Source organism: Manis pentadactyla, chromosome 3 (assembly GCF_030020395.1).
Source record: "Manis pentadactyla isolate mManPen7 chromosome 3, mManPen7.hap1, whole genome shotgun sequence".
Taxonomy (NCBI): Eukaryota; Metazoa; Chordata; class Mammalia; order Pholidota; family Manidae; genus Manis; species Manis pentadactyla.
This window is the reverse complement of record NC_080021.1, coordinates 211480951-211508823: the sequence shown is the minus strand read 5'-3', so window position 1 is coordinate 211508823 and position 27873 is coordinate 211480951. Positions and strand designations below refer to the sequence as shown.

General features: G+C 58.5%; 1 protein-coding gene across 2 annotated transcripts; it reads left to right on the top strand.

The window, feature by feature from the left end:
• The first annotated feature begins 49 nt into the window (after nt 1-49).
• NR5A1 (nuclear receptor subfamily 5 group A member 1) lies at nt 50-25246 on the top strand. 2 transcript variants are annotated; one of them, XM_036913972.2, is made up of 7 exons: nt 50-234; nt 4121-4233; nt 4369-4510; nt 6480-7105; nt 13961-14080; nt 15940-16087; nt 23546-25246. In XM_036913972.2, the coding sequence occupies exons 2-7, from the start codon at nt 4132-4134 to the stop codon at nt 23791-23793; spliced, it is 1386 nt and encodes a 461-aa protein (XP_036769867.1). In that variant the 5' UTR covers nt 50-234; nt 4121-4131; the 3' UTR covers nt 23794-25246. The 2 variants fall into 2 exon arrangements, with proteins under 2 accessions (XP_036769867.1, XP_036769868.1); XM_036913973.2 differs by lacking the exon at nt 50-234 and adding an exon at nt 1158-1355.
• The last annotated feature ends 2627 nt before the right edge of the window (nt 25247-27873 follow it).

The following is a 27873-nucleotide window of genomic DNA, read 5'->3' as shown; positions in this document are numbered from 1 at the left end:
CACGTGGGGGCAGAGACCAATTGGGCCTCCGGTGGCCACCCCCCCAGGGCGGGGAGGAGGAGGAGGACGGACGGACAGGGCCAGCCTACTGTCCGCCTGCCGCCCGTGGTGGCTTGAAGAAGTTCCTGTGTGCCGACGGTCACCACTGCCCCACCTGGGCCACCAGAGCCTCTTCTTGGACCCCCGGTGCCCACTGTCCACTCTCATCCGGCGTGAGAGCTCGCCTTCCGCTCTGTAAGTGAGGGCCTGGGCCCAGGCCTCTAATGGCCAGCCTCCCTCCTTAGTGCCTCCCTGCGGCCTGTGCCGGCCCCTGCCTTCTCTGCTGAGGGACTGGTGCCCGCTGTCTGGGCAGGGAAGGGACCAGGGATCTCCCGAGACCTGCCCTCCCACCACGCTACCCCCTCTTTTTCTCTGGGCATCTGGGCATCTGATGGGAGGAGCTAGGCCTCTGGGGGTCTGTAGCTGCCCTGCTGTACACCGGTGGCCGGGTGTTCACAGGGCCGCGCTGGCCTCTAGCCTAGTAGACCATTAATGTGTCCATGGTCCCTGGGCCTTTGGGTCTCTGGGTCTCCTTGAATGCTTGTCTGTGCTGTCTCTGTGTCTCCGGATGAATTTGTATGTTTGTCTCCACTGTCCATCTGTCAGTCCAGGTTCTGTGGCTGGGCCAGGTCAATGTTTGCTTCTCTGAATAGGTGGGTGAGGGGCTATGATTCTCCACATACTTAGCTTGAACTTGGGGCTGTGTGGGGTGAGTGCAGAGGAGCCTGGAGCATCAACCCAGTGGCTCCCCACCTGTGCCAGTGGGGCATCTGGCAAAAGGTGGGTGGGGGCAGAGGAAGATGAGAGGCCTGGGACCAGAGCCCAGGCCCCACCTCCATGACCCCAGCCCAGACTTGTGCTTTCACTGCTTGGGTCTTCCTCAACAACATCCAGGAGGCCCCTGTGGGCTCCACCCTGGAGAAGCCAACTAGGGACCCCCAGCCCAGCATTTCCCCTCAGTCCCCCTCACTGCTCGCATGCAGAGGTGGTGTCTCCTGTTTTCCACTTTCTGAGGGCCCCTCCTAGATGGATAGCTGTTCAGAGGCAGTAGTCCCCGCCTCCAGCTTAGGCAGATGCTACTGTGTCTCCAGCTGGGGTGGGGGTAGGGGGTCTGCAACTCACTTGGGCTCTGGCTCGCTCTCCTCCTTCCTCACTAAGATTCCTTCGTGGCGTCCCACAGAAACTGCAGAACCCCTTCTGTAGTGTCGATCTTTTCCATTTTACGTTTGGAGAAACTGAGGCTTAGAAACGTGAAGTGACCCGACAGAGCTTGCACAGAGCAGGCTGGCCGAAAATTCCTCCCTTCCTACCGCGGGGTGAGCAAGATGAGGAGTGCTCTGCACAGGGTCTCCAGGCCCCAGCTCGCAAGACCAAGGCGACAGCGCATCCGAAGTCAGAGGCCTCAGATTGGGGACCCAGAAGAAGCTGCCGCAGCCAAGGATCCGAGCCTTCAGATCTGGGCCCTTCGGTTGCGTCGCTGCGTACTCATAATTGTGGTATTTCCCTGCTTGATGATCGCGGCTTTTTGGCCTCACTGCCCTTTACACTCTCCCACCCTAGGTACCCGAGGGTCGCGGGGCAAAATGAGAGCAGGCTCTTCCTCTCTCCGGTCGCAATTTTTTCATCTGACAACTGAGAGTGACCGACCGGGTAGACGTTCCTCAGTCTCAGCAATTGCTCAGCCCACCCAGTCCAGGGATCCCTGTGACCCAGGGGCTGCCCGGCACACCCCCATTACCCTCCCCCCCCCCCACCTCCAGCCAGGGTTGGAGCACCGCAGGCGAGGCAGAGGGCCTTTTCCTGCTCCCGGGCTCTTTTCTCCCAGCTCCCTGCCCTCGGTGCCTTCGGGTCCTCACCAGACCTCAGAAAACTCGCAGGGTTGAGATGAGCACGATTTCCATTTGCAACCCAAGCAAACTGAGGCCCATGGAGGAGAAAGGGTTTGCCCCAGGTCCCGCAGCTGGTACTACTGATTACCCCCGTAGTGCCAGGCATGTGCTTTGCTAGCGCCAGCTCGAGTCATCCGCACGACACCCTCTTAAGAAAGTCCAGTCGTTATTCCCACTTCACAGATGAGGAAACTGAGGCCTGGAGGTAGGGGAGAATCGCTTAAAACCCCAGTGAGGAAGTGCGGTAGGACCGAGCCGAGAACCTGGTTTCTAGCCTTGAACTGGTGGTGCCTTAGCCACGAGCCCCCCGTTCGCCCTGACCCACGTTCACGCTGCAAAGCGACCGGCGCCCCCACGGTGGCCCTCGCCACGACGAAACAGGATTTGCGAACGGGCTCGCCTCCTTCCACCCAAGCGGGTGGCCCGAGGCTCCCAGGCGCCCAGCACCTGCCCGGATTCCGGGGCGGCCGGGCTGAGGGGGCCGAGAGGGCGAGGGTAAAGGCGCGGACCGGCCAGGTGACAGAGGAGGGCGCGGGCCTGGCCTCCGCCCCCGGATACCGCACGCGCTGATACAGAGCGGCCGGCCCCTGGCCCGGCGCCTCAGGTTCGCGCAGCGCGCATTGGCAGCGGAGGGGCCCGGGTCCCAGGTGCGCCTCCGAGCGGCCCTGGAGGCGGCAGGGGGCGGGGAGGCGAAGGGGGGAGCGCCCAGGCCCCGCGCCGCCAGCCCCGCGCCCCCGCCTCCCCGCCCCCGGCCCGAGCGGCCGTCATCGCGGGCGGGCGGCGCTGCGCCCGGGTGCGGCTCATCGCCGGCGGCGGCGGCGCGGCCGGGAGGTGCGGGGCTCCGCGCGGGCGGGACGCGGGGCGCTGCTGCTCTCAGGAGCCGCCAGGTGGGCCCCGAGCGGGCCGCGGCCGCCGTCGCGCCCCTTCTCGCTACCCGGGCCCGGGCTCTGCGCGCTTCCCTCCTTGGGACTTCGCCTCGCCGCCCGAGGTCGCTCCCCGGCCTCGGCACGGCCTCCTGGAGCCCGCGGGGTCTCCGCCCGAGGTCTCTGCGCCTGGCTCCCTGCCTGCGACTCTACGCCGGGCGCCCGCCGCGTCCGCTGCGTCCTCTTCGCCGGCTCTCCGCCCGACGTCCGGCTCTCGGCGGCACGGGCTGCGCCTCCAGTTGCCGTCGCTGCCGCGGGCTTTGTCCCTCCCAGCCCGGGGCCCCGCGGCACCGCGCTTTCGGGCTCTGTCCCGGAGCCGTCGTGTTTCTCCTCCGTCGGCCGAGCCCTGTCCGGGTCCGACTCCGCGGGGCCACGCCGCGCAGGGCCGGGCTCGCGGGTCCGGCCGCTTCCTGCTCACCCTCCTCATCCCTGGCTGGGCGCCTCCGTCTCTCCAGGTTTTCTGTCGGTGTCTCTGTCTCTCTCCGCCTCCTCCTCGCCCAGGTTTCTCTCGTCTCTAGGTGTCTCGGGCTGTCTCTCGTCTCCCACCGTGTCTCCGTCTCTGCGTCTCTCTCCCGGGTTCCCCCCGTGGGCCTCTGTTTCTCGGTGCCCCTGGCATCTCGCCCCCCCTCTCGTGATCGCTCTCTCCTTCTCCCCGGAGGTTCTCTGACTCGGCATTAATGTGTCTCTTTCGGCCTCGGATACTCGTTGTCTCTGTCGCCCCGGGGTGCTTCGTCCCCTAAGCAGCGTGGCTGATGTCTCTCACTCTCGTTTCTCCGTCTCTGTCTCTGTCTCCCTCGCCCCTGTCGGATCCCCAGAACACTCGGGCCCCGCTCTGCCCTGGTTCGCTGGCGTCTCCCTCGCGGCCAGCCCATCTCGTTTTCTCAGAATCGGGGTTTTGTTCTCAGACGAACGAATCCAGATCGAAGCTCAGCGAATCCGAGGGTCCCGGATCGGGCGCGGCGGGGACAGCGCAGGACAAGCCCCAGGGAGGGGCGGAGAGCGCAGAGCGGGAGCGCGGAGACAGGGACAGTAAAGGCGAGGCACGGGGGGCTGACCGAGCACCCTGACGCGGGCTGCTCGGGGCGCTCTGACTGGCGGCCTGCCACGGGCGGCCTGGACATGGGCCCTGTCGCGGGGCAGCAGGCCGGGCGCGCAAGGAGCGCGCGGTGGGGGCTCGGGCCGCGGTGGTGCAGGCCCGCTGGACCCAGGTCTGCCGCGTTGCCAGTTGCCGTCCGGCCCGCGGTGACCCTCTCCTCCCTCCGCATGCAGACGCCGCGGGTATGGACTATTCATACGACGAGGACCTGGACGAGCTGTGCCCCGTGTGTGGGGACAAGGTGTCCGGCTACCACTACGGGCTGCTCACATGCGAGAGCTGCAAGGTGAGCGGGGAGCGGGCAGCCAGCCTGCAGGGGTGCAGGCGCGGGGCACTGGCTGTGGGCAGGCCGCGGGGCAACCCCAGCCCGAAGCAAGGAGAGGGGCCGGCGCCCTCCCGCGCTGATGACCCTCTCCCCCAGGGCTTCTTCAAACGCACGGTGCAGAATAACAAGCACTACACGTGCACCGAGAGCCAGAGCTGCAAGATCGACAAGACACAGCGCAAGCGCTGTCCCTTCTGCCGCTTCCAGAAGTGCCTGACGGTGGGGATGCGCCTTGAAGGTGTGCCTACCGACCGACCCCTGACCTCTGACAGAGGGGCAGAGGGGTGGAGAAGGGAGAAGGGGTGAAGGGAGGGCACCACTGGCCTTCTTAAAGTTTCTGGGGTCGGGCAGTTTTCCCCTCCCGTGACATTAGACCTCCGCAGGTGGGGTGAGAACTGGTGCAGGTTGGGGAGGGGACGCATGCAGCATCAGCTTGATTGGGGGGGTTGAGAAGTGTCTGAAAATGAGCCCTAGGGAGGTGACCCCTCTCCCCTACCCCTGGCCTGGGGCAACACAGGACAGAGCCCTGCTGAGCTCCCCCTCTGCCAGCACTACACACCCCCATTGACACCCACACCAGCCAAAGTCAAGACTTCCAATACATTCAGTGGAGTGCAAGTCCCAGTGTCACCACTTACAAGCTGGGTGACATTGGGAAGTTCCTTAACCTCTTTGAGCTGCAGATTCCCCATCTGGAAAATGGGCCTTCCTTCTTGCATTAACATGTATGAAATCTCCTAGTTCAGTGCCTGACATGTTACAAATGCTCAACAGGTCAGCTATTACATTATCTGTCCATCATCACTGTCTGGCATCACTTATCCCACCTGCCCATCTATTCGTCTGTCCATCCATCCAAAAGATTCCCTCAGTTCATTCACTCCTTGGGTGAGATTCCTTTCCACCATGTTCTTGAGTGGGTTGGGGAGAGAAGAACAATGGCCCCCAGAGGACCCAGGCCCATCCTTGCCTTCGCACCCCCCAACCCTATCTCCCAGTCCAGAAAGGAGGAAAAAATGTTTCAGCAGGAAAGACTCAAACGTTTTGAGGGTTGTTAGGTGTAGGCTTCTACCCTGCTGGCCCCAGCCGGGCTGTACGCCGAGCAGGCAGCTGCTGGCTCAAGCTTTTAAACAGTGTAGTAGTAGCTCTGAGAGCTGCAGACCACAAGTCCTGCCACCTGGAGGAAGGTCTCCCGGATGGGAGGGGGCTGTCTGGCTCCCAGCTCCAGGCCCTCTGAGGGACCAGGAGAGCTGGTATTATGAGCAGCAGAAAGCCCCAGTGGGGCCTAAGGGAACAGAGCTGGGCTGTCCATCCAAGGGTGAGAATGTTGGCTGGGCGGGCCCCCAAGACACATCCCTTACTAGGCACCACCCTCTCCCTCCTGCTCTTCTCTTCTCCCAGAGCACAGGGTGGGGTCCTGTCAGAGCAGGGGCTGGAGCCACACCACAGCTGCAGAGATGCACCTGCTGGGTCCGGCTGGTGACACACTCTTGGCCAGGCGGAGGGGCATCTGGTCAGCAAGGGCGGTTCCTTCCCCCAGCACAGAGCCCCAGCCAGCCTGAAGCTCAGCCTCAAATTTGAAAGCAGTAGGGGAAGCCTGAGTCATTTTTCAGTTTTCAGTAGGGTGTTTGACAGAGTCAGGCAGTCAGTCAAGAAGCAACTGGACACTGGGGACCCAGCTGTTGATAAGGCTGCCCGGGGCCCAATTCCTGTCACCATCTCCCCATCAGGCCCTGTGTGGGGCACCTGAACCCATTACTGATTCCCCAGGAGCTCTCAGCTCACCCAGGATGGATGAGGCAGGGCATCTGGGGTGAGGACAATGGTTTCTGCCTGGGTCCACCCAGGAACACTGGAGGTGGTAGCCTCAGGGCTGGGTGTTCAACAGGCATGAGACAAGGCAAGCATTGAGGCAGAAGGAATATCAAAGGGAGGAGATAGGAAGAAGACATGCCACACAGAGGAGCAGAGAGATGGGGAAGGTGGAAGGGAAAGAACACAGGGTCTTCCAAGGGATGACCTGCAAGGGTGAACAGGGCCTTGAATGCCAGGCTAAGAAGACGGTTCATTTGCAGAGAGTGGGAGCCACGGAAGAGTATTGAGCTGGGAAGTGACACAGTCAGCTCTGTTTGGGACAGATCTGTGAGTGGGGTGGCATAGTGGGGGGCTTGGAGTGGGTGAGCCTGATCCTCTACCTCTGCCCACAGCCGTACGTGCTGACCGCATGCGGGGTGGCCGGAATAAGTTTGGGCCCATGTACAAGCGGGACCGGGCCCTGAAGCAGCAGAAGAAGGCACAGATTCGAGCCAATGGCTTCAAGCTGGAGACGGGCCCCCCGATAGGGGTGCCCCACCCACCCCCTCCCCCACCGGACTACATGCTGCCCCCTGGCCTGCATGCACCTGAGCCCAAGGGCCTGGCCTCTGGTCCACCTGCTGCACCATTGGCTGACTTTGGGGCACCAGCACTGCCCATGGCTGTGCCCAGCACTCACGGGTCACTGGCCGGCTACCTCTACCCCGCCTTCCCTGGCCGTGCCATCAAGTCTGAGTACCCGGAGCCCTATGCCAGCCCCCCACAGCCTGGGCCACCCTACGGCTACCCAGAGCCCTTCTCTGGAGGGCCTGGTGTGCCTGAGCTCATCCTGCAGCTGCTACAGCTGGAACCGGACGAAGACCAGGTACGGGCTCGGATTGTGGGCTGCCTGCAGGAACCGTCCAAAGGCCGCTCCGAGCAGCCTGCACCCTTCGGCCTCCTGTGCAGGATGGCTGACCAGACCTTCATCTCCATCGTGGACTGGGCACGCAGGTGCATGGTCTTCAAGGAGCTGGAGGTGAGTCTCTCTCCCCCCTGGCTGCCTGCTGGATCTGGAGTGTCCTCTTGGCTGGGAAGGCCTCAGTCTCACTCATCTGTTGTATGGAACCCTCCTGCCCACTGGCTTCAGGCAGTGTCTGGCGGCAGGGAGGCCTCACTGAGGCCATAGAAGAGAGTTTCTGGTCCATCACAGCCTGGCCCCTCTCCCACCTCCTCACTTACCCCCTCTTTCTCCTCGCTCTCTGTTTCTTGAGTCTCTATCTCTTACAGCCTCTGCTTCTTTTATCTGCCTGTCTCTCTGTGTTGTCTCTCTTCCCCTGGTGAGCTGTCTCTCTGCTTTGTGTTTCTCCAGCCCCTTCAGTCTCAATTCCTCTCCCAGTCTGGGTCTCTGTGGGCATTTATCTCTCTTCTTCTAAGAACCTGTGCTCCCCCAAAGGCCTAGCTGAGTCCTTAGGAGACTGTCTCTGGCTTCCCCAGTCCAGAATCAATAAGGGGGTCCAACCCCTCGGAGGCCACCCATCCCTGCCAGCCTCAGATGTTATATATGGGGTCTTAGTATCTCAGAGTTTGGGATGTTCGTGGGCCTTCTCCTTCCCAGCTAAGGTGAAAGGTCTTGCTGTCCCTGCATCTCTCACTCATCATGGTTGGTTCCATGTGGTGTGTGTGTGTCTGTGGGTGCAGGGGGAGCTAGGTAGGGGGATAGATGGGGCAGTGCAGGGCCTGATGCTGATCTTGCCAGCCAAGGCAGCCTTCCTCTGCTGTGACGATTTGCATCCCCCTGGGCTGAGGTAACTGTGGCTAAAGTAAGCAGAGAAGCCACAGGAGAAACTGAGGCCAGACAGGGAAGAACTGCCTAGTCCCCCTGCCTAGGGGCTTGAAGGGCCAAAGCCCTGGGAGCTGTCCCTCTAGTGCCCTGACTGCCTGTGATCAGGGTGTTCTGCCAACCTCAGAGGCCCCCAGGCCCAGCCAAAGCCCATCCCTCCCTGGCCTGGGGCGTTTGCCTTTCCCAGGCCAGTCCCCCTAGCTATTGCGGGACTGGGTGTAAACAGCAGGACCTGGTGGCCTCCCTGCTGGGGCCACTGCAGCCTTGAGCAGCATTGTCATTGCTGATGCCGCTGGGCCTGGGCTTCCTCCAGGGGCATGTGGCCGGATGGGCCTGGGGCACTGCCTGTCTGCACTGGGCATGGGGCGGGGCTGGGGAGATGGAATGGCGGGTGGTCACGGTGAGCCCTTGAGGCATCATGAGGCTGGGGGACTGGGTTTCTCTGGGAGTCAGGAATTTATGGTAATGGCTCCTACTTCTGTGAAGAGCCTGGGGATGCTCCATGTGTTTGTCATGAGGTGGAGCCTCTCACCCTGCCCTCTCTCTGGGCCCGGTTCATGGATTGGACAAGAGGCAGGGCCTTGAACAATCCCATCTGCCTTCCACTCATGGCTGGAAGCCCTGGTGGAGGAAGAGGATCCCAGAACACTTGGGTTGGTTGCCAGCTTCCCCTCCAGACTTCCCATTAGCCCCCTGTGCAGAGGGGAGGAGGAACAGAACATTCCTGGACTTCCAGAACCCTGGGTCCAGGGGCAGGGCACTTCCTCTGGCCGCCTTCCTAGTCTCCCGGGGGTTTTCACGCAGGATGGGAAGGGCTTTTGTCCCCGTTTTGCTGAGTGTTTTTTCCTGCTTCTGGCTTCTCTGTGGTCCAAACTTTCCTGCTTCCCCTTCCCAGAATCTTTGAGTCGAGCCCAGGAGCATGAAACATGGTCACCATCCCCTGTAAAGGAGCCTTGCAGATAAGTACCAGTCCAGCCCTTTGAAGGCCCCTCATCAACCATGTGGAACTTCTTCCCCACTGGTCCAGTGAGCCCTGAGCAGGTGCCTGTTTGAGGAGCCAGAGATGAGGAAGCACAAGAGTGGGAAAGGTGCTGAGGGATGCTATCCTCCCTTTTGACCGACTGTTCTTTCCCACCTCCAGGCAGGATGCATCTTAGGAGACAGAAGAGGGGGCTCTCTAGCTCTGAGAGTGGGATAGCCCTTGGGCTAGGTACAGGGAACACTGAAATGAGCTGGACCCAGGAGGTTGCCAGGCTAGAGGAGGAAACAGACATGCATATAAACAATGCCAGTGCAGGGTGCCCGGGGCTCTGAGAGCAATGGAAAGAGCCAAGGAGGCCCAGCAGGAGAGCAACTGCCTCTGTCTAAGGAAACCAGGAGTTTCTCTGATCTGTGTCCTTCCAGAAAGCAGTCTGAGAAGGTTAAGGGCATTCTAGAAAGTGGGAATAGTATAGGCTATAAGGCCCAGAGTGTGAAAAGACATTATGTGTCAGGACCAGGTGGTCCTATGAGGCAGGGCTGGAGAGGTTGGCAGGGCTAGAGGCAGAGCTTAGACCTGGAGTGGGGCCTCTGGCAGTGGGGGATAGGAGGCCTGCCACGCCCTGGAGCAGGGAGGGCTCTTACCACAGGCCCAAGTTCTCCACAGAGGCCCACCCAGCCCTCGGTGATGCTGATGACATGTCGCTGCCCTGGGGAAGGCCTGGGGTCTTGGCTGAACTGTCGGGGAGGCTGGGAGCCTGGACGTTCAGGTCTGGATGCCCTCTTGAAGCTCTCCTCCTCCATCTTTTTCCCAGCTTGGATGACCCTGTGTCTTGATTTTTCCATCTCACACAGTCATGGCATGTTAGATCTGACAGTGGCACAGAAGTTAATAACAAAGACCAGAATCGGAGAGGCCTGTGTTTTAAGTTCCACTCTGCCAGCTCTGCCACTTACCTGGTGTGTGACTTTGGGCCAGTGATTTTGCTCCTCTGGGCCTCACTTTCTTTATCTTTAAAACAGGGGGAGTTGAAATAATACTCACCTCATAGGGTTGTTGTAAGCACTTAGTGAGCTAGGACATTTATAGAATTCAGCACAGGGCATACCACACAGGAAGTGTTTGGGAAGTGGGAGTAGCAGCCTTCCTTATTGTCTCCCTCTACACAGTTTAAACTTTACTTGCAGGTAGTATACAGGCCTGGCCAGGAAGGATGAGAAAAGGTACATTGTATCCATGCTCCCCTGAGCAGGTTCTGGAAGAAGATGGAGGCCCACTTTGCCCTGGGTTTATAAAGCAACTCCATACCTGCAGGTAGCAGAACACCTGTCTCTGCTGCTCGGTGGGGGGGCCGCGTGTAGGCCCAGGCAGGCAGCCCGTCTGGACAGTTCCTGTGAAGGACAGGCTGGGAGGATGCAAGATAGGAATCAGGGAGGGGGAGGCGAGGGCCAAGAGTGCCTAATGACCCATCTTGACATCAGTTCACCCTCGACATTCAGCTCCGAGGCCCCCAATTGGCAACAGATTTAACTGCTCAGATATATGGTTTCATTTAAACGGCAGTAACTCTGTCAGTCCTGGGCTGACAAATGATGGCCCGTCGACCATTCGGCTGGGAGAGTGCTGCGGCCAGCCCGTGGCATGTCAGCCACTGGAGAATTACAGAGCCCGCTGGCCTTCGGCTGCCAGACTGATCAGACCCCAGGGGGCTCCAGAGGGGGGCCTTCTGGGAGGGAGGTCAGCTCGGCACCCATAAATACCCCTTCTCCAAGGCAGGCTGCAAGGTGTCAAGGCTCCAGGAAGATTTGTGGCAGACTGGCAGGAGGGGCGGGTGGCTAGTGGGCTGAGCAGATAGGCCAGGCCCATGAGGGACCCCAGGGCTGGGGCTGCACAAGTCCTTGTTCCCAGGGCCACAGGGAGGCCTGGGGGCATGGGAGAGCCTTGCTTTAGGGAGAAACCTATGGAAAGTGAAAACCAACCCTCTTTGGTTAAGTGAGCCTCTTAGCCACCTGCTTTCCTATGGAGAGGGGCTGGCAGCTACAGCCTTCTGATTTTCTTTTAAATAAAAAAAGTGTGTGTGTGTGTGTGTGTGTGTGTGTAGGGAATGTTCTGGAGTTTGGTGTCTTTATGTGTCCATCTGCCCATCTAGGAGAAGAACAAGTAAGTCTGGCAGGAAAGACTGCTTGGCTGGGGCGCAGGTGGGAACCCAGACCAGGGCAGCATCCGGAGAGAGCCGACTGTGAGTCCACAACTGCTGCTGCTTCTCTGCTCCTATGTTTTCTCTCACTGAAGGAGGGAGGATTTATTTTCCCCATTTCTCAGAACAGGAAATTAGGGCAGAGGAGGATGCCTGGCTTAGTTGGGAATAAGACAGAGGGCAGAGGGCACCTCAGCTTGGCCACCATAGGCCACCTCTCCCTGCCCTGCCACATCTATTAGCCCTGTGGGCAGAGCTGCCCACTCCTGGATCTGAGGTCTGTGTACAGAGTCTGCTCCCAGGGCTTGGCCGGCTGGGTCACTGTGACCCCTGTTGCTTTCTGCCTGAAGCTCAGCCTTCTTATCTCCTAATTCTCCCCCTTATCTCTTGCTCTTCCACCTCCCCATCCCATGTTCCTTCAATCCGGACACAAGGGTGTCTGCTCCTGAGCCCCAGTTAGGTGGGGGGGCAGAGCCTAGCTCCGAATGTCCTCCCTCCTGCTCTTCCTCCCTCTGGGCTGTCGAGGTGCGCCAGTGTGACTCCCTGGGGAACATACCCCCTACTTGGGCTTCCGGAGTTCCTGGGGTCCCCAGAAGACCAGCCCGGTTAGGGGCTTCTGGGCAAAGCACAGATCCCTGTGGTTACCTGAGGCGAGCCTCTGTCTCCTTCTCTGCCATGGGCAGACTCCGCAGGGCAGAGCTTAGGAGTCCTGGGCCTGGGGACGGGGCCTGGCTGTGGGCATGCGCTGAGCCCTGTCTACCTCCTTGGAAACTGGTGGGAGGCCTCTTGACGCACTTCTCCCGGGACTGGCCACTTCCTGGGGCAAGACGAGGAGACGTGTCTTTGTGGCTCACCCTTCCCGGTTCTCAGTCTCTCCTGACCCCTTCAATCCAGGGCTCCCTATGGCTGAGTCTGGGGTCTCCCTGGAAGGGTGTCCTGTTCTAACAGTAATAGGGCTCTAGGAAGAAGCTTCTGTCAGGAGAGGTGAGAGAGGTGTGAGTTTTTGACAGAGAGATGAGGTGAGGACCGGAGGGTGGGAGGCCGGTGATGCAGGGCAGGGCAGAGACAGATCTGCCATCTTGTCTCAGCCATGTGGGCCTGGGAAGAAGTAGGCAGGCGAGGCCTGGAGGAAGCCTGACTGTGTGTCCAGCTATTCACTTTGCTCTTTGTTCACTATTTCTCTCCCTCTCTCTGCATGAGGACAGACCCCACACGACCTCCAGGAGTGGAGGGGAATAAAGGAGAGGAGGGGGCTTCTACCCTCCAGGAAAGAGTATTCATTGGGCTTGGGCCAATTGCCCTCAGGCCAGGGGCTGCATGGACCTTTCCAGCCTCTGGTTTGGGGGTAGTTCCTCTGTGTTCTCTTTGCACAGCTTGAGGAGCACATATTTGTTCATAACCGCTCGCTGACCCCTGCACAAGTGTTGGGGGAAGACTGAGGCCTGCATTCTGCCATTAGATGTGGCAGGTGCCATGTCCAGAGGATGGTGAGGGTGCCTTGGAAGGAGGAGGGGATGGGGAGGGCATGATGGGGGAGGTAGCAAGTATGCCCTGAACCCCTGGGTGGCCAGGGTGGATCTTCTTCCACACCTGGTGGTTAAGAGCACAGATCTGGAGCCAGACGGAGCGATGTGACCTTGGGCAAGTTCCTTGTCCTCTCTTCATAGATTGGGGATCACAACAACGCCAGGCTCCTAGGGCCACGTATTAGCTTTACGGTTTGCATTTGCCCAGGGCAGTAGGTGCCTGGGAAGTGTGCACTGGGTAGACGGTGGCTGGCTGGTGAGCCACAGATGCTGGGAGGGACTGGAGTCTGTATTGTGTCTTCCTGAGATGACCTGCAGGGCCCTGCAGTTCTGAGCATTCAGGCGAGCTCAGTATTTGTCACTGTGAAGAGTTGTGGAGTAAGAATGCCAGGCCTGGCCCTGGTCTACCTCTGCCCCCCTGTGGTCCCGGGAGAGGCCCCCACCTTCTCTGGTGGTAGAGTGGTGGAGTCTTCAGCTGGTTAAGTGTGCCTTCATTGAGTGTAGGCCAGGGGGTCCCTGAGGCCATCCATGGTCCTGAGACCCACTCACCACTGTCACAAGTGTCCACTCTTACCATGATAGAATGTATTGGTCCCCAGAGTGGAAGGACACCCCACAGAGTGGCAGCCCCTGCCCTTGCTGAGACCAACTGCAGCCTGGGTGTTCAGAATCTGTCCTTTTGTGTTGTTCTCCTCCTGCTTCAGACGTGAGACCAGTGCCACCCGCCTGCTCATTCCTTGGGCCAGACCACAGGCCAGGCGGGCCCTCCTTTCTTCTCATAACCCAAAAAGCCCCGCATATGGGGCCTTTGTTTCCTCTTCAGGGTTCAGTTTTGAGTGATTGAGGCTGCTAGAGATGTGAGCACAGGCCAAATGGGCACAGGGCTAAAATTAAATATGATCTTCCCACGCATTTGAGGAAGTCTTCACAAAACACACTCATAGACATTATTCACTAACATTTATTGAGGGCTTAATATGTGCCAGGCTACCTGCTAATAGTTTGCCCATTCTACAGATGAGAAAACTGATGCTCAGAAGGTTACAGACCTTGCCTAAGGTTGGTCATACAAGTTGTAAGAACAGAGCTGGGGCCTGAAGCCAGGCCCATGGGACCCTTCATTGGACCTTGTACTTTGCTAGATAGAGAAAGGTCCACCTTCACTGGACCCTCTTACTATTTTGCTGCATGCCTGCCACACTTGGCTGAAGTAGACAGATGGGCAAACTGGGCACAGAGAGGTTAAGCAAGCTGCCCAGATCACATACTCAGCTGAGCCTCTGAACTGAGAGTCGGGAGGAGTGAGAGGCAGGCCCCCAGCTGGAGCCCCGTGTGCCTCTCCCCTCCAGGTGGCCGACCAGATGACACTGCTGCAGAACTGCTGGAGCGAGCTGCTGGTGTTCGACCACGTCTACCGCCAGATCCAGCATGGCAAGGAGAGCAGTCTTCTGCTGATCACCGGGCAGGAGGTGACTGCCCGCAATGGTGCCCTGCCCCCACCTGTGGCGCCTCCAGAATTCCGGGCCCAGAAGTCCCAGGCCTCTCTAGGGCCGGCCCTGGGCACCCTGAGCCTTGGCCCTTTCCCTAGGTTCATGGGTACCCATTGGCCTGGCTTCCTTCTGACCAGCCCTGGCCCTGGCCTTGAGAGGAGCCTGCTCCTCGGAGCCCCGCTTCTGGGGGAAGCAGCTTGGGGATGTGGGGAGGGTCAGAGGGGGCCTCTTAGAGGAGGTGATGGTGGCACTGGGTCTTAAAAGAATAAATCAGGGTTGGTCAGTTAGTGACAGGCAGACTCCACCTCCACCATAGGCAGAGGGGATAGCATAGGCAAGGGCTTGGACAGGGAGGTTTAGAACACCCAAGCCGCTGGGGTCCACAGGTACGCGGGTGCTGCTATGTGGGTCTGGGGGGCCGGGGGCCTTTGGGGGTGGAATGAAGTGAGAGATAAGTATGGGGTCGTGTTTTTTGGAGCTGGGTTGGGCAAGACCTTGAAGGCCCTAAATCCTAAATGAATGAATGAATGAAGGGCAGAGGGGAGTGGGTCCCAAAGATCTCAGTCAGAATTTGGGCCGCTTGAGAGCAGGGAACTGGGGGCACTAGGCTAGGAACGAGGGACTCCTGAAATTGAGCAGGGAGCAATAGGAGAGTCTAAAGTGGGGGAGGACGTGGCCAGGTTGTATTTGGGGCAGCATGTTGAGGGGGTGAGATGAGAGGCTCGGAGGAAGTGGAGGCACTGCTCAGAATGCTGGAAGCCTGGGAGGGGACAGTTCAAGGTGGAGGTCCCCCAGCTGGTGACAGGAGGTGTAGGGGAAATAGAGGGCAGAAGGGAGAATAAGAAGCGGGGGATGATGCCCAGGCTCTGGCCTGCTGGAGGAAGCAGCTCTCCTGGGGGTCACGGAGGAGTGGGCTTGACAGGTGCGCTAGGGGGTGGAGCCTGAGGCCCTGCTCCCCACCTCCTGCCTCCAGCGCGGGTCCTTTGTCCTCATCCTCAGTTCTCACCTGGGGGGTCTCTTAGGACATCAGGGCCAGGGGAGAGCTGGTCCCAAGGGTGAGTGCAAATGAGGAGTGTGAGTATGGGAGTGTTGGTGTCAGCCCCTGTCAACATGTGGGTGCAAGTCTCTGAGGCTGTGGGAATGCCTGCTGTATGTGTGTTTGCCTGTAATTTCTTGTGCAAATGTCTCCATACATGCAAGTGTGTGGGTGTTGAGTTCTGCCTGTTACCATCTCAGTGGGAACACATACTTGGCATGTGTCTGTGTTATCCTGTGATGTGAGCATACAAGGGTGTGTGTGTCTGTGTTTGCTTAGGGAAGTGGGTGGATGATGCTGTGTGTCCACGTGTGTGTGTGTGAACAGGAGCTGAGAGTGACCACACCCCCAGTCCGAGTGTCCACATATGGGCGTGAGGGGACTCGGGCTGCCATGTGGCCCTGTCCACCTGCACCCAGGCAGGTCTGCCCCCCCGGCCCCCACACCCAGCAAGATGTGGCATCTGCGGCAGACACCCCTCAAAACACAAAAGCCGCTTGTACTGCTGGGCCTGGCGGCAGTTCTTTGTGTGTGAAGGACCCTTCAGCTCTCCCTCTGCACCCACCTGCCCCGCTCTGTGCTCTGTTGCTGCAGCGGCCTGCAGCTCAGCGCTGGCAGTGTGAGAAGAGCTGAGGAGGCTGCTGGAACCCAAGCAGATGCACACACCCCCCACCGCCTGACCCACAGCCCCTGTTCCATCCACACCTTCCCCAGGCCCTGATCAGAGCTTTCTGCCCCTGCCCTGCTGCCTGACCCAGGTCCTCTGCCTGGAGCCCTCTGACCCTGTCGTCTACCCGGCCAGGTGGAGCTGACCACGGTGGCCGCCCAGGCAGGCTCCCTGCTGCACGGCCTGGTGCTGCGGGCGCAGGAGCTGGTACTGCAGCTGCTCACGCTGCAGCTGGACCGCCAGGAGTTCGTCTGCCTCAAGTTCCTCATCCTCTTCAGCCTCGGTGAGTGGGCCAAGCGAGGCCTGCCAGCACAGGGGCGAGGTGGGGCCAGGACCCCTCCCTGAGTGCATGAGGGCATGAGGGGATCTGGCCCAGGGCCTGGCTCTTAAAAGGGAGGTTGTTTCTCTCTGGGTCTCAGTTTGGAAGTACAGAGGACCGAGATAAGACCTAAGACTTGCTCTTTGTGGGACGGTGCATTCTCTTCTGAGAATTTGGTACATTCCTGGCTGAAAGCCCTAGCAGAGTGCCCATGCCACCTCCAGAAAGTGCCTGTGCCATTTCAGGAGCTTCTGTCCCCTGACTCCCATCCTGGCTCCCTGTTTTTCCTAATTCCTTGTTTTAGGGGGCCCACATTTTGACTCTGTGCTCTTCGGTGCCCAGACCCCTTTGTCCATCCACTCACTCACTCATTCATTCATTCTACAACCACTTGCTGAGCATCTGTACTATGCAAGGCATGGGTGGGTGGCAGGGGGGGAAGGGAGGGGACAGAGTGAACAAAAAGACTCCCAGTCGCTATCTTCTTGGAGTTGAACCTCTCTGGGGGAGAGACAATAAACATAATATGCTTAGTAAAAAAGTACATAAATAAATGAAATGATTAGTAAAACATGCAGCCTAGAGGATTATGATGAATACCCAGGAGGAAAATAATGCAGGGAAGGGGCAGAGGGCAAGCCCAGCCTTCCAGCCCCCCTCCCCAAGGGCCTGATGTCCCTGCACATCGCTCTCCTGACTGGGCCATCGGGGCCGCCCCAGTCTCCACCCTCTTCCGGGGCTCTCGGCCGGGCCTGCCTCCTCTGTCCTTCACCCAGCAAGCCATCTCCAGTGCCCTCGCTGTTCCCTATCAACATAGACGTTTTCTTTGTTATCGGGTGGCTCCCAGTCCAGGAGAGGCTTCCAGCGGACGCAGTCAGGGCTGGGACAGAGACAGGGAAACCAGTGTGTGGAGCAAGGGCTCTGCCTGGAAGGCTCCCTGGAAGAGGGACTTCTGGGCAGGATCTTAGAGGATGAGTAGGAGTTTGCTGAGGGAGGGGATAAATCTTTAGAGGAACAGATGGAACAGAAGGGTATGAATGCCTCATGACCTAGGGCAAGGGCAGGATTGAGATGTCGTCTCTGCGGCAGATGGCATCATAGCCAGCCTGGTGACGGTATGTCTGCCCAAGAGTTGGGGAATCTGAGGAAGCAGAGGAGAAGCAAGCTGGGAGAGGAGGGATTTGTAGTGAAGTATTGACTGTGGGAAGCCCGGCTCAGGTCATGGCCATGTGGGTGGGTGCTGGGGCTGTGTTTCCTGACCCTGGAACAACAGGCTGGGGGTGGCAGGGGACAACCATGGCTGGGTGTGGGGACAGAATCTTGGGCAGCCAGCTAGCCATGACCTAACACCCTTGGAGGAGCCCCAAGGGCCCAGGCCAGGCTGGCTGCAGCTGAGGGGAGCCCCTCCTTCCTCTGTCTCCCAACCTGCTGGGTTCTGGGAACTGCCTCCTGCCGAAGCCCTGGTTATGTGTGGTTGGGGGTGTGGAGATTCCAGAAGTTCTGTGCGTGTTTGTGCCTTTGTGTTTGCATCTCTGTTTTCACACAGGTGCCAAATGAGAACTTTTGTAGGATTGTGATTTTTTATGTGTCCTGTGTAAAGAATCTGTGTAGTCGGGATTGACAGGGGTGATTTGGAGGCAGAGGTTATTTGGAGAGATGGGTGGTGCTTGGGGGCACATAGGATTGGAGTGTGGGATCTGTGGCAGTCTGGGTGGTTTGTGAGGTGACAGCTCTTGACCTGACTGCCATCAGGAAGCTACCAGGGAGGTCCTGGGAAGGGTTGGGTGGAGGGTGGGCTGCTAACCACCAGTCTCCTTGGCCAGGGCTCCGTCTATCCTTGAGTACCCCTTGCAGAGCAGGGACCAAGGGTTGGCTTTGCAGATGCCCGCCCCCACCCCCGCCACTCCTCGCCTGTGCCTGAGGCACACCTCTGCAGCTCCCAGCCCCTCTTCCCAGCAAAGCCCCCAACATGGAGAACTGCCAGGCCTGGCGCAGCTCTGGCCAACACTGGGTGATAAACGCAGGACTCCTCCTGTGGGGGTAAGGAGGACAGCCAAGCTGAGCCCAGCTCTCTTCCCCGGGGTGCAGACGAGTGGTGGTGCTCAGAACCATGAGTGCTGGGCCCCTCCGTACTGCTTAGCCTTCATTCTGTGTTCCAGAGGAGGCAGCCAGGGCCTGCAAGAGCAGGAGTGTCTACAGTCCTTGGCTGGAAGAGGCTGGCAGGACAGGGCAGAGGGGCGATAGAGTGTGCTTGTGTGCACACATGTGCGGCGGGCTAGAACACCTGGATTCTCAATCCAGACTCTCTGGCTGTGTGCCCTTGAGCAAGTTGCTCCCATCTTTGAGCCTCTATTTCCCCATCTGTAAAACGACCGTCATAATAATCCTTAACTTGCTGCGAGGATTTAATGAGTGGATTCCCCAAAGTGCTCAGTGGGTGGCCTGGCCCCTTGGGATGTGAATCAATATTGTTTTCATCATAACTATCATTATTGAGTCAGTGAGCAAATGAACAGGTGAATTAATGAATGAGTCAGCCTCCATCTTTATTGCACTTTGTCTGGCATGGTGCCTTTGTCTTTGTGGTGAAGGACATGGGTATGGTTGAGACGGTGGATGAACACCCAGCCCAGCAGGCCAGAAACACTAGTGAGGCTGAATCTGGGAGGAGAGGACAAGAAGGCCCCGGGGCTCATGGGGGAGCAGAGTGAGTCAGGGAGGCCATGAGGTTGCAGGTTAGGGGAGGAGACTGGGCAGTTCAGTGTGATCAGGGTTGGGCTAAAGAGGAGAAACCAAGTACACCCAGGATATCAGGGAAGGCTTCTTGGAGGAGGTGTCTCTGAGCTGGGTCTTGCAGTATGAGAAGGAGTGTTCTGGGTGAAGCAAAGCAGGTGATAGCAAGGGCATTGCAGACTGAAGGAACACCTTGTGCAAGGGTATGGGGAATCCAGAAAGTTTGTCGTGGCTGTGGGGCAGGGGGAAAGTGAGGAAGAGGCTGGTAAGGTGGGCAGTAGTTGAACTGTGCAAGGCTTGGAATGCCAGGCCAGGTACCCTGAACCTTCTCTTAGGAAGGCTTTCCTTCAGGGAGTAACATGATCAAGTTTGCATTTTAGCAACGGCAGCCTGGGAGAAGGACGGCAGGTAGCCACGCAGAGCCCTGTAAGAGGCTGGGCCTGGAGCTGGGGTGAAGTGAATGCATTTAGGCAAGATGAGGGTAAGGTTTGCCCGGAGTCTGGAAGGTGGGAGGGGCTCCTCCATGATCCCACCCAGACCTCCCAAGCTGAGGCCCCAAGGGACCTGGGGCCCAGAAAGGGAAGGCCACTTGCCCAAAGATCTCCTGCGGGCACGCTGGGCGGCACCCTTGGGGCAGCACCTCCCTGGGCTGGGCAGCCTGAGCTCCTGTGATGACTTCCCCCCACCCCACCCCACCCACCACCCTCTAGCCTTCTCAGCTCCTCCTTCTCGCCTGCCTCCGCAGAAGGGTGCCATTTGGCGTCTAAATAGCCGTCTCAGGCAGGCGTGGACGCAGGTAAGGAGGCTTAATTAAAATTAGTGCCTCTCTCCTGGCAATCGCGGTGTTTATGAAGATGAGCCCGGCTGGCATTGTTCCGCAGAGGACTTAATCGAAGCTTAATGGATTGACCTAACATTCGATTTCCTGACTTCCATTGAGGCGAGGCAGCAGCATTCCCTTAAGCGTTTGCAATTTACCCACTGCTCCGCGCCAACAAAAGGCGGCCTGAATAGCAGCCCCACTCGAGGGGCCATTGTACGCGGGGGTGCCTGCCTGAGTCACCGCTATTGGGACAACATTCTTTATGCCTCGCTGGAATGAAAGGATTATTCAAATATTCAATTAAACCGTGAAAAGGGGGCTTTTCTGAGAACCTGGGGGCCCCCAGCTCCACAGAGCTGGCAGGCTGCTCTCTGGGGTGGGGGTGCCATCTTCCTGCTTTCTCCCACCTCCCACCTCCAGTACTGCGGAGAGCTGAGCAGGCTTGAAGACACATGCAGGCTTTTCTCAAACGTGCCCACCTCCAGCCTGCAGCAGCTCAGGACCCAGAGGTGGGCACAAGGATTAGGTTCAGTTCTTGGGTGCCCAGTGAGTCAGAGGTTAATTTGCCCCATTTTGCAGATGACAAAAAACTGAGACTCAAAGAGGGGGAGAGACTTGCCCAAGGTCACCCAGATAGTGGTGGGCCTGGGATTTGAACCCCTGACAACCTGAAGGGGAGTCTCCAGACTGTGGGACCCTTGCTCCCATGTCTAATAGAAGAAGGGCATGGTTCTGTGGGATGTTGGCTCTGTCATATCCGTTATCCCACAGGATCTTCATAACAGCCCCTTTAAATGGAGGTACGGGAAGGCTCGGAAAACGGGCAGGATTTGACCGTGGTCTCTTCCAGATGAGGAGGAAGTTGAGTCTGAAGTCCGGAGTAGCCTCTCTGAGGAAACCTAGGACCCCAGGGGTGGCGGCCCTTGGAGAGGACTCCAGGGTTGGGTGAAACCTAAAGTTAACATGTCTAAACTGCCAGGAACTGATGATCAAGTGGACCCCACCCCTGCTTGCCCATAGGGCTTTGAGCCAGAGAAACCTGGGTTTGAATCCAGACTCTGGCATCTGTGTGTTCTAGGCATGCCCCTCTGTCCCTCTGCCTGGGGGAATGTCCTTTCCTGCCTGCCTGGGTGTCTGTGGGGTTACCTGAGCTGGATTATGGGTGCCCAGGAAACTGGGTCCACTTATACTGTAGTTGTTGGGGCTCAATCAGTGACTGTGCTTCCCTCCCCCAGCCCTGCAGCCCACCTCATGGGGACACAGGGGGTTCCCATATGCAAAGAGCAGCTGGACCCATAGAACTGCTGGTTGTGGAGGGGGGAGCACCCCTGAAAGCTGTCCTTGTTCTGTACCCACGCCCTGCACTACACCTTGCTGTTCTGTCCAGTGCTGCTGAGAACAGTAAATCCTGGTAAAGCCGAGGCTCCGTTCTCCTAGCCCCCTCCCATCCTGCCTCTACTGCAGCATCCTAACCAGTCCTCCCCCCCACCCTCCATGCCCCAGCTGTTTCCTCTGGGTCCCTTTACGGCCCTGTGGCCTTGAGCTGGTCCCTACCCTTCTCTAGAGCCCCCACCTCCTATTGTGAATTGTCAGAAGACAATGTCAGGAGGATTGCCCAGCCCCAGGGATGGTGGGTAATAAAGGTAGAGGGGAGGGCATTGTGTTGGAAAGAGGTTGGGATAGGGATGGGAATAGTAGTTACCTCTTGCACCTAGAAGGCCAGCCAAGCGGGGACACTTCCCATGATCTTTGAATGTGTCTCGATCAGGCCAGGCTAAGGAGCAGGGCTGCTGAGTACAGCTGGGCAGGTTGTTCACTGCACAAGGGCACGTAGGCAGGGGACAACTAGGAGCTGAAATCCAGCTTGTATGTCCCTCACTAAGCTGTCTCTCTGTGGATAAGAGGGAACCTTTCTAATTGGCACAAAGGTACCTTTTAGGCTAATGATGACCCTGGAGGGGGAGGAAGAAAATGATCCTGGCTCACTTATTGAAGGGAGATGGTGAGACAACGGGTGGGGGTGGAGGACTGGGGCCAGATCCTGCCATACGCCTTGGGCCCAGCTCGGGTTTCCCTAAATCCAACCTTGGACAACACAGGCCTCGGAGGGCATGCTGGGGGTGGCTGAGGATCAGGGTTGCCAGGAGCATCAAGCCCTCCTGGCGCAGTGGGTGTTAAGAGGGATTAGAAGGGCCAAGGGCTGCACATGCTGGGCTCTGGACTTCCCAGCAGTAGCAGGGCTGGGGTGATGGGGGCAGAGGGGAAATGGATGGAAGGCCATTTTCTGAGCCTCTGGACACCATGTCCCGGGAAAGGCTGGGCTAGGATTTGGGGGTGGGAGACCAAGTGTGTGGCAGAAAGAGGCCTGCAAGCATCGATGAAGACTTGAGTGACAAGGAACTGACCCTGTCTGGGTGCCCCTTGGGGCCAGGCACCTGTGCAGGTTCTGCACCCAAGCTCTCACCCCTGCAAGGTGGGCACAGCCCTGTCACAGAAGAAGAAAGCCTTTCACGTCAGGAGAGGCCCTGGGGCACAAGGCTGCTGCCTCTAAGTGGTGGGCTGGGATTTGTGCCCCCATCAGTCTCACTCCACAGACTTTTTTTTAATCTCTTCACTGGATCTTGCGTGCTGGGGATGCATTAGTCACTCTCCCCCGTCTGTGACAGGACTGATCGTTGGTCCACACAGAGCCAACCACCCTCCCTCCCTCCCACAGGCAGCCATTCTTTCATGGTTAACCAGGGGCGTCTTGTTTGTCTCTGTTCTTCCATAATGTGTGTGCTCTGTGTACAAGCATTTTACATGTATGTACATGGCTCTGCCTTATGGGTCTCATCCCCCATCTTCCTTTGTTTTTTTCCCGCTCAGCCCCAGGATTTTAGGGAGCATTCTGACTCTGCTATGTCCGCTCCACTGCTTCTGTCCCCATCACAGGACCACATGGCCATCCAGGTCACCGCCCCCTCACTGTAAATGCTGCTGCAGAGGACATCCGTGACCCCCAGGGCCCCATGAGAGATCAGAGGGTAGCCCAGAGGAGTGCCTGTCACTCTAGAGGGGGGCCACCAGTGCATGGACTTGAGGCCGGGCGATGGGACCCTGGCAGTCCCGGTGCGCCTCTCTGGTGCCAGTGATGCTGAGGGGACAGTGGGGTTGTGATGGGGAGCTGATGGTGACCACCACAGAGACGATGGTGACCAGATGGTTCTGGCTATGGGGATGGGCCTGGTGTTGATGGTGGCGGTGGCACAGAGGGGAGTGGTGTGACAACCAATATATTTGGCCTTATCATGTGCCAGGCTCTCTTCTGAGCACCTTCCACATACCAGCTCCTTGAATCCTCCCAACAGTCTTGTGAAGTGGACGCTCTTGCCATGCCCTCTTTGCAGATGAGGAAATTGGCAGGTTAAATAACATGCCCAGGGATAGATACTCCTGGTGAGGCTGGTGATGTCTTGGTGATGCTGGAGGTCTTCGTCACAACCACTGTGACGATGACAGTGCCAGTAGTGATGGTAACAGGTGGTTGTGGCTGGGCTGTGTCCGTGTGACCATGGGATGTTGGTGGTGGCAGGAGCACGTGGTGGTGTTGTCCGACTCCAGTGATGATGGTGGTGACAGTGGTGGTGACTGGGTGACTGAAGTGTGGTTGATGAGGACAGCAGTGTTCTCATTGGGGCAGAACACAGGGATGTCGCATCGGTGACTGTCAGTGGTGGCAGTATCCATCCCCCTTGGTGACAGCAGTGCTGGTGACACGGTGGTTGCATAGCCAGCGGTGGCAGTGGCCGTGGTGCTTGTGGTGCTGCTCTGGTGGCTGCTGGTGTGCGCGGCTGGTGGTGGTGACGGAGCCCCTCCCTTTGCAGATGTGAAGTTCCTGAATAACCCCAACCTGGTGAAGGATGCTCAGGAGAAGGCCAATGCCGCCCTGCTTGATTACACCCTGTGCCACTACCCGCACTGTGGGGACAAGTTCCAGCAGCTTCTGCTGTGCCTGGTGGAGGTGCGGGCACTGAGCATGCAGGCCAAGGAGTACCTGTACCACAAGCACCTGGGAAACGAGATGCCCCGCAACAACCTGCTCATCGAGATGCTGCAAGCCAAGCAGACTTGAGCCTGGGCCGGGCGGGGCGGGACTGGGGCCAGGAGCCCGGCGCAGCCGCCCCTGCAGCCCTCCAGATGGTTTATTCTATTATGCTGACTAGGAGCCCCACCCTGTAGGCCCCTGCCCCTGAGTTCTCTGAAGCCCTGTGTTTGGGAAGGTGGGTGAGGGTGGGCAGGGCCTGGCTGAGGTGGGGTGGCCCCCACTGGCCAGAGAGTCCCCAGGAGGCAGTTGCTAACCACCCCCACCCAGCCCCCTGCTCCCAGCTGTCTGCCCTGGAGTCTGGAGCAGAGGTCCAGGGAGGAGGTGTGCGATTCCCTGGTGGGCCTCAATGTCTCTTGGGTCCAAGGTTATCCCTTCCCCATCTCCTAGAAACAGAAGCAGAGAGAGGTTGAGTGGGCATCAACTGGGGGAGAAGAGAGGGGCTGCAGAGCCCTCTCACAGTGACCAGGAGGAAAGCCCTCTGCTTTGAAAACCAGAGATGACTGAGTCTGCAGAATTGGCCAGGGATGGCTGGGCCCCAGAGGACACTGGGAGACTGGGTAGGACCAAATGACCTCCCTAGCCTTTTCTCCCACCTGACTTCTGCAGGGGAGAACTTTGACACATTGTCTGAGAAGAACTTTGCTACAATCATCTTTCTATCCCTGCCCCACCAGGGGGGATGTTTGTCACAATCGGCGTATCAGCCCCACCCATAGTTGGCCAGCCCAGGCTGGTATGTATCTGTGAGGCTGTAGCCAAGAGTTTCTTGTTTTGTTTGTTTTTTAACCTAGATACTCCTTGAAAGGTGTGTATGTTGGGGGCAGGGGACAGATTTGGGGATTGAGGCTGGGATTTGGTATTGGCACCTAGTACAGCCCGTGTTTCTCCCCAGACACCCTCATACCAAGTACCCCATGGGTGTGCTGGGTCATCATTTCTGAGCCCTGACTCCAACCCAGGGAAGAGCTGTTGCTGGCCCCCACCCAATTAGATGAATAGCAGGATGCCTTTTGAGGGGGCTCTGAGGCCGTGTGGGGGGGAATATGGGTGAACTTGAGGAGAGTGTATGGGTCTCCAGGTCAGGGACATTGCTGATAAGCCCCTCCCTCATTGGCCCCACCCCACTGGGTCCCTTGCTGCAAATCTTTGAAGCTGAGCCTCAACTCCCTGGTCCCCTGGCTCATGCCCTGAAAGAAACTCTCTAGGGCCAGGCACCAGGGAGAGGCCTCGGCTGTCCTCTGTCCCTAGGCTGGGCATTGCTGTCTGTCTTGCTTTCATGTTGCTGTTGTAGCTCGTGCTGAGCCTGCCCACTTGGAGGTGACTAGGCATCCCTGCCCTCTGCCTTCCCTGTCTCGGGTCCCACCCCTGCCCACTGAAATGTGTGCCCCTGCCAAGGCCGGAGACCTACGGCCCCCAAACAAGAAGTGCCCTTAAGAATCTCCCCAGCTCCCGCAGCCCTGAAATAAATTTTGCAATTAGTTTCCAGCTCCCTTTACCTATACACATGCTGGGGCCAAGGCAGAACCTCCTACATGGGGCTGGGTGGTCTAGGGTGACAGTGCTCTGACTGGGATGCAGTCTACACTCTATAAGCTTTGCTTCAAAACTCTGGGGAGGTGGGCTGGGGTGGGGAACTGGGGTGCGGGAACAGCAGGCACTGCTGTGGAGCCTTTGGCCCCACCGTGTCCCTGGGACCCTACCCTGGAGGCCTGGGAGATGCTTGCGCCTCCCAGAGCCTCAGCCTCAGCTCCACCTGGCTCCGCATCTCTGCAGCCAGGGCAGTCATTTAATGAGCACCTACCAAGTGCCACCCCTCATCTCACCATCCCTGCAGTACCCCTGTGAGGCAGGGGTTATAATCCAGGAGTGGCACTTGGTACGTACCCCTAAGTTAGTGATCTGCAGGGGCCACCTGACCTCAGAGCACGGGCCCTTCCCTCTCTGTCCATATGGTGGCCATCCATAAGACCCAGGCCTGCCCCGGTCTCTGATCCCCGTGCCTCCCCCCACTTGGTGGCAGCAGCAAGCACAGCTGACACCCGAGGCTCTGCTCCAGGTGCTGACCCAGAGTTTCCCAGAGCCTCGCCTGCCTTGTCTTTCCATCTTATTGTCCCATTTGCTCTTTGCAGCCACTTCAGTAGATGGCAGCCCTAGATTACAGATGAAGAAACAGGTATGGAAGGGTGAAGTGGCCTGTCACACATTGAGAAGGGGCAGAGGCCATTGTGCAAACCTCCATAGCCCTGACCCACCTTGACCAACCTGACCAGTTTACCCCCAGGGCCACTCCTGGTCCACCTCTTGCCTCTGTGCAAGTTAGAAAAAGGTGCCCCCTCTAGGGTGAGGTAGCCCTAGGCACACAGCTTAGCAGTGGCTTTTATGCAAGAAAAAGCATCTGTTTCTCTCTTGCCATCTTTAGAAGTAAAGCAGACATCCTGGTTCCTGCCTCTGGGAGGCCCAGTCCTGTTGGAGGCTACCCTAATGAGATCATAATCTGACGTGATACATCATATCATGTAACTGAGCCAGATAAGATGGGGAAGGGATTGATCCTACTCCTGGGGGTACAGGGAGTCTTCATAGCAGAGGTGTCATCCAAACTGGGTTTTGAAGGATGCCTAAGAGTTCACCAGCTAGACAAGAGATGGGGGAGTCCAGGCAGGGGGTAGAGTGTGAGCAAAGGGATGGAGGGGTATCAGCCAGTTGTGTTTGGGGACCCAAGAGAAGTTTTTTTGGCTGGAGAGTGTGCAGGGGTAGGAGGGGTATGGAGCAAGGAGAGGGGAAACTGGAAAGGGCTCCTTGGTCCCCACCCCTGGGCACCTCCCCCAACAGCCTCCCAGGGCTCAGTGGGTGGGGGCAGGATCCCTCTGGGGATGAGGGGAAGGAGTGAGGGGACACTGCAAACACAGGCAGCAGGGACAGCCACATGCTCTGCCAGGTTCAGGACCACCTCCCTGCTGCTCCTCCTGTCTCCGGCAGCAGTAGGTACAGCAGGCTCTGCCAGGCTGAACGCCTTGGTCTGCAGTCCAGCCTGGCCCACCTCCCTGGGGTACTGCTGGACGGGGTCTTCCCAGAGCAGGCGGGAACTCTCCTGCCTCCCCATGGAAGTCTGCTGTTTTCTCTCTCTGCTTGGGGCCTTCAAGGCCTTAAACCTCACCTCTGGGCTACAGGGTTTGGGCTTCCACAGTCCCATGCACAGCCTTCTCTGAGAACAGCTGATATTTCCTGAGTGCCTCCAGTGCGCTGGGCACTGGAACTAACACCCAGGACTGCACTTATGGGGCACACCACCTGCCCTGTGGGCCCAGTGTCCCCCATTCTACAGATGACGGCCTGGGCTGCCAGAGGTTCAAGAGCTCCCCCATCCCCAGAATGAAATACCCAGACCCCTGTCCTTGCATGGTTAGTCAGCCAGCCCTGGATAGATTTTTGTCCCAAGCAACTCAAGTCTGGGCCGAGGGTGGAAGCACCTAATAAGGTGGTGGAGAGGGCCGGGTGCAGCTTGTGCCTCGCAGGGGCTCAGGGCTTCTTCTCACTCAGCCCTGCCCCACCCCCACTCACCTCTGTCTGGAGAGGGTCCGTGCCACCCCAGGGAGGCTGTTCAGGCGCTCCTTGGCTGTGCCACATCCTCTGGCCCCAGCAGCATTCGAGTTGGGCTGAGGTCAGCAGGAGTGTGAGCAGTCTCGCACCCCCAGTCCCAGCCCCGGGGCCCTTCCTTTGCCTGGCCCCTACCGTGGGGCTGTCTTGAGTCCCAAAGCCAAAGTGGCTTGTCCCTCCCTACTCCTAGGGAGCCTAGCATCCTGTCCCCTTCCCCAGGCCAGGGTGACCCCCAGAGAAGGACAAGTCACAACAGTACCATTTATTACCAGAGACACCACAGGGCTATCAGAACTTCAGGGCCCATGGAGAGGAGCAGAGGAGAGACAGACACAGGCAGACAGAAGGCTAAGGGCACAGAGCTGTGGGACCTGGCAGGGTTAGCGGGAGCCCCAGGCTGGGGACCCCATTAGAAGCAGGGAGAGGCTGAGGCTGCTGGGAGGAGGTGGTGGTCCAAATGCTTCTGTCTGACCTCAGGGGCCCCCAGTTGGGCCTCCCAGGTGAGCTGGG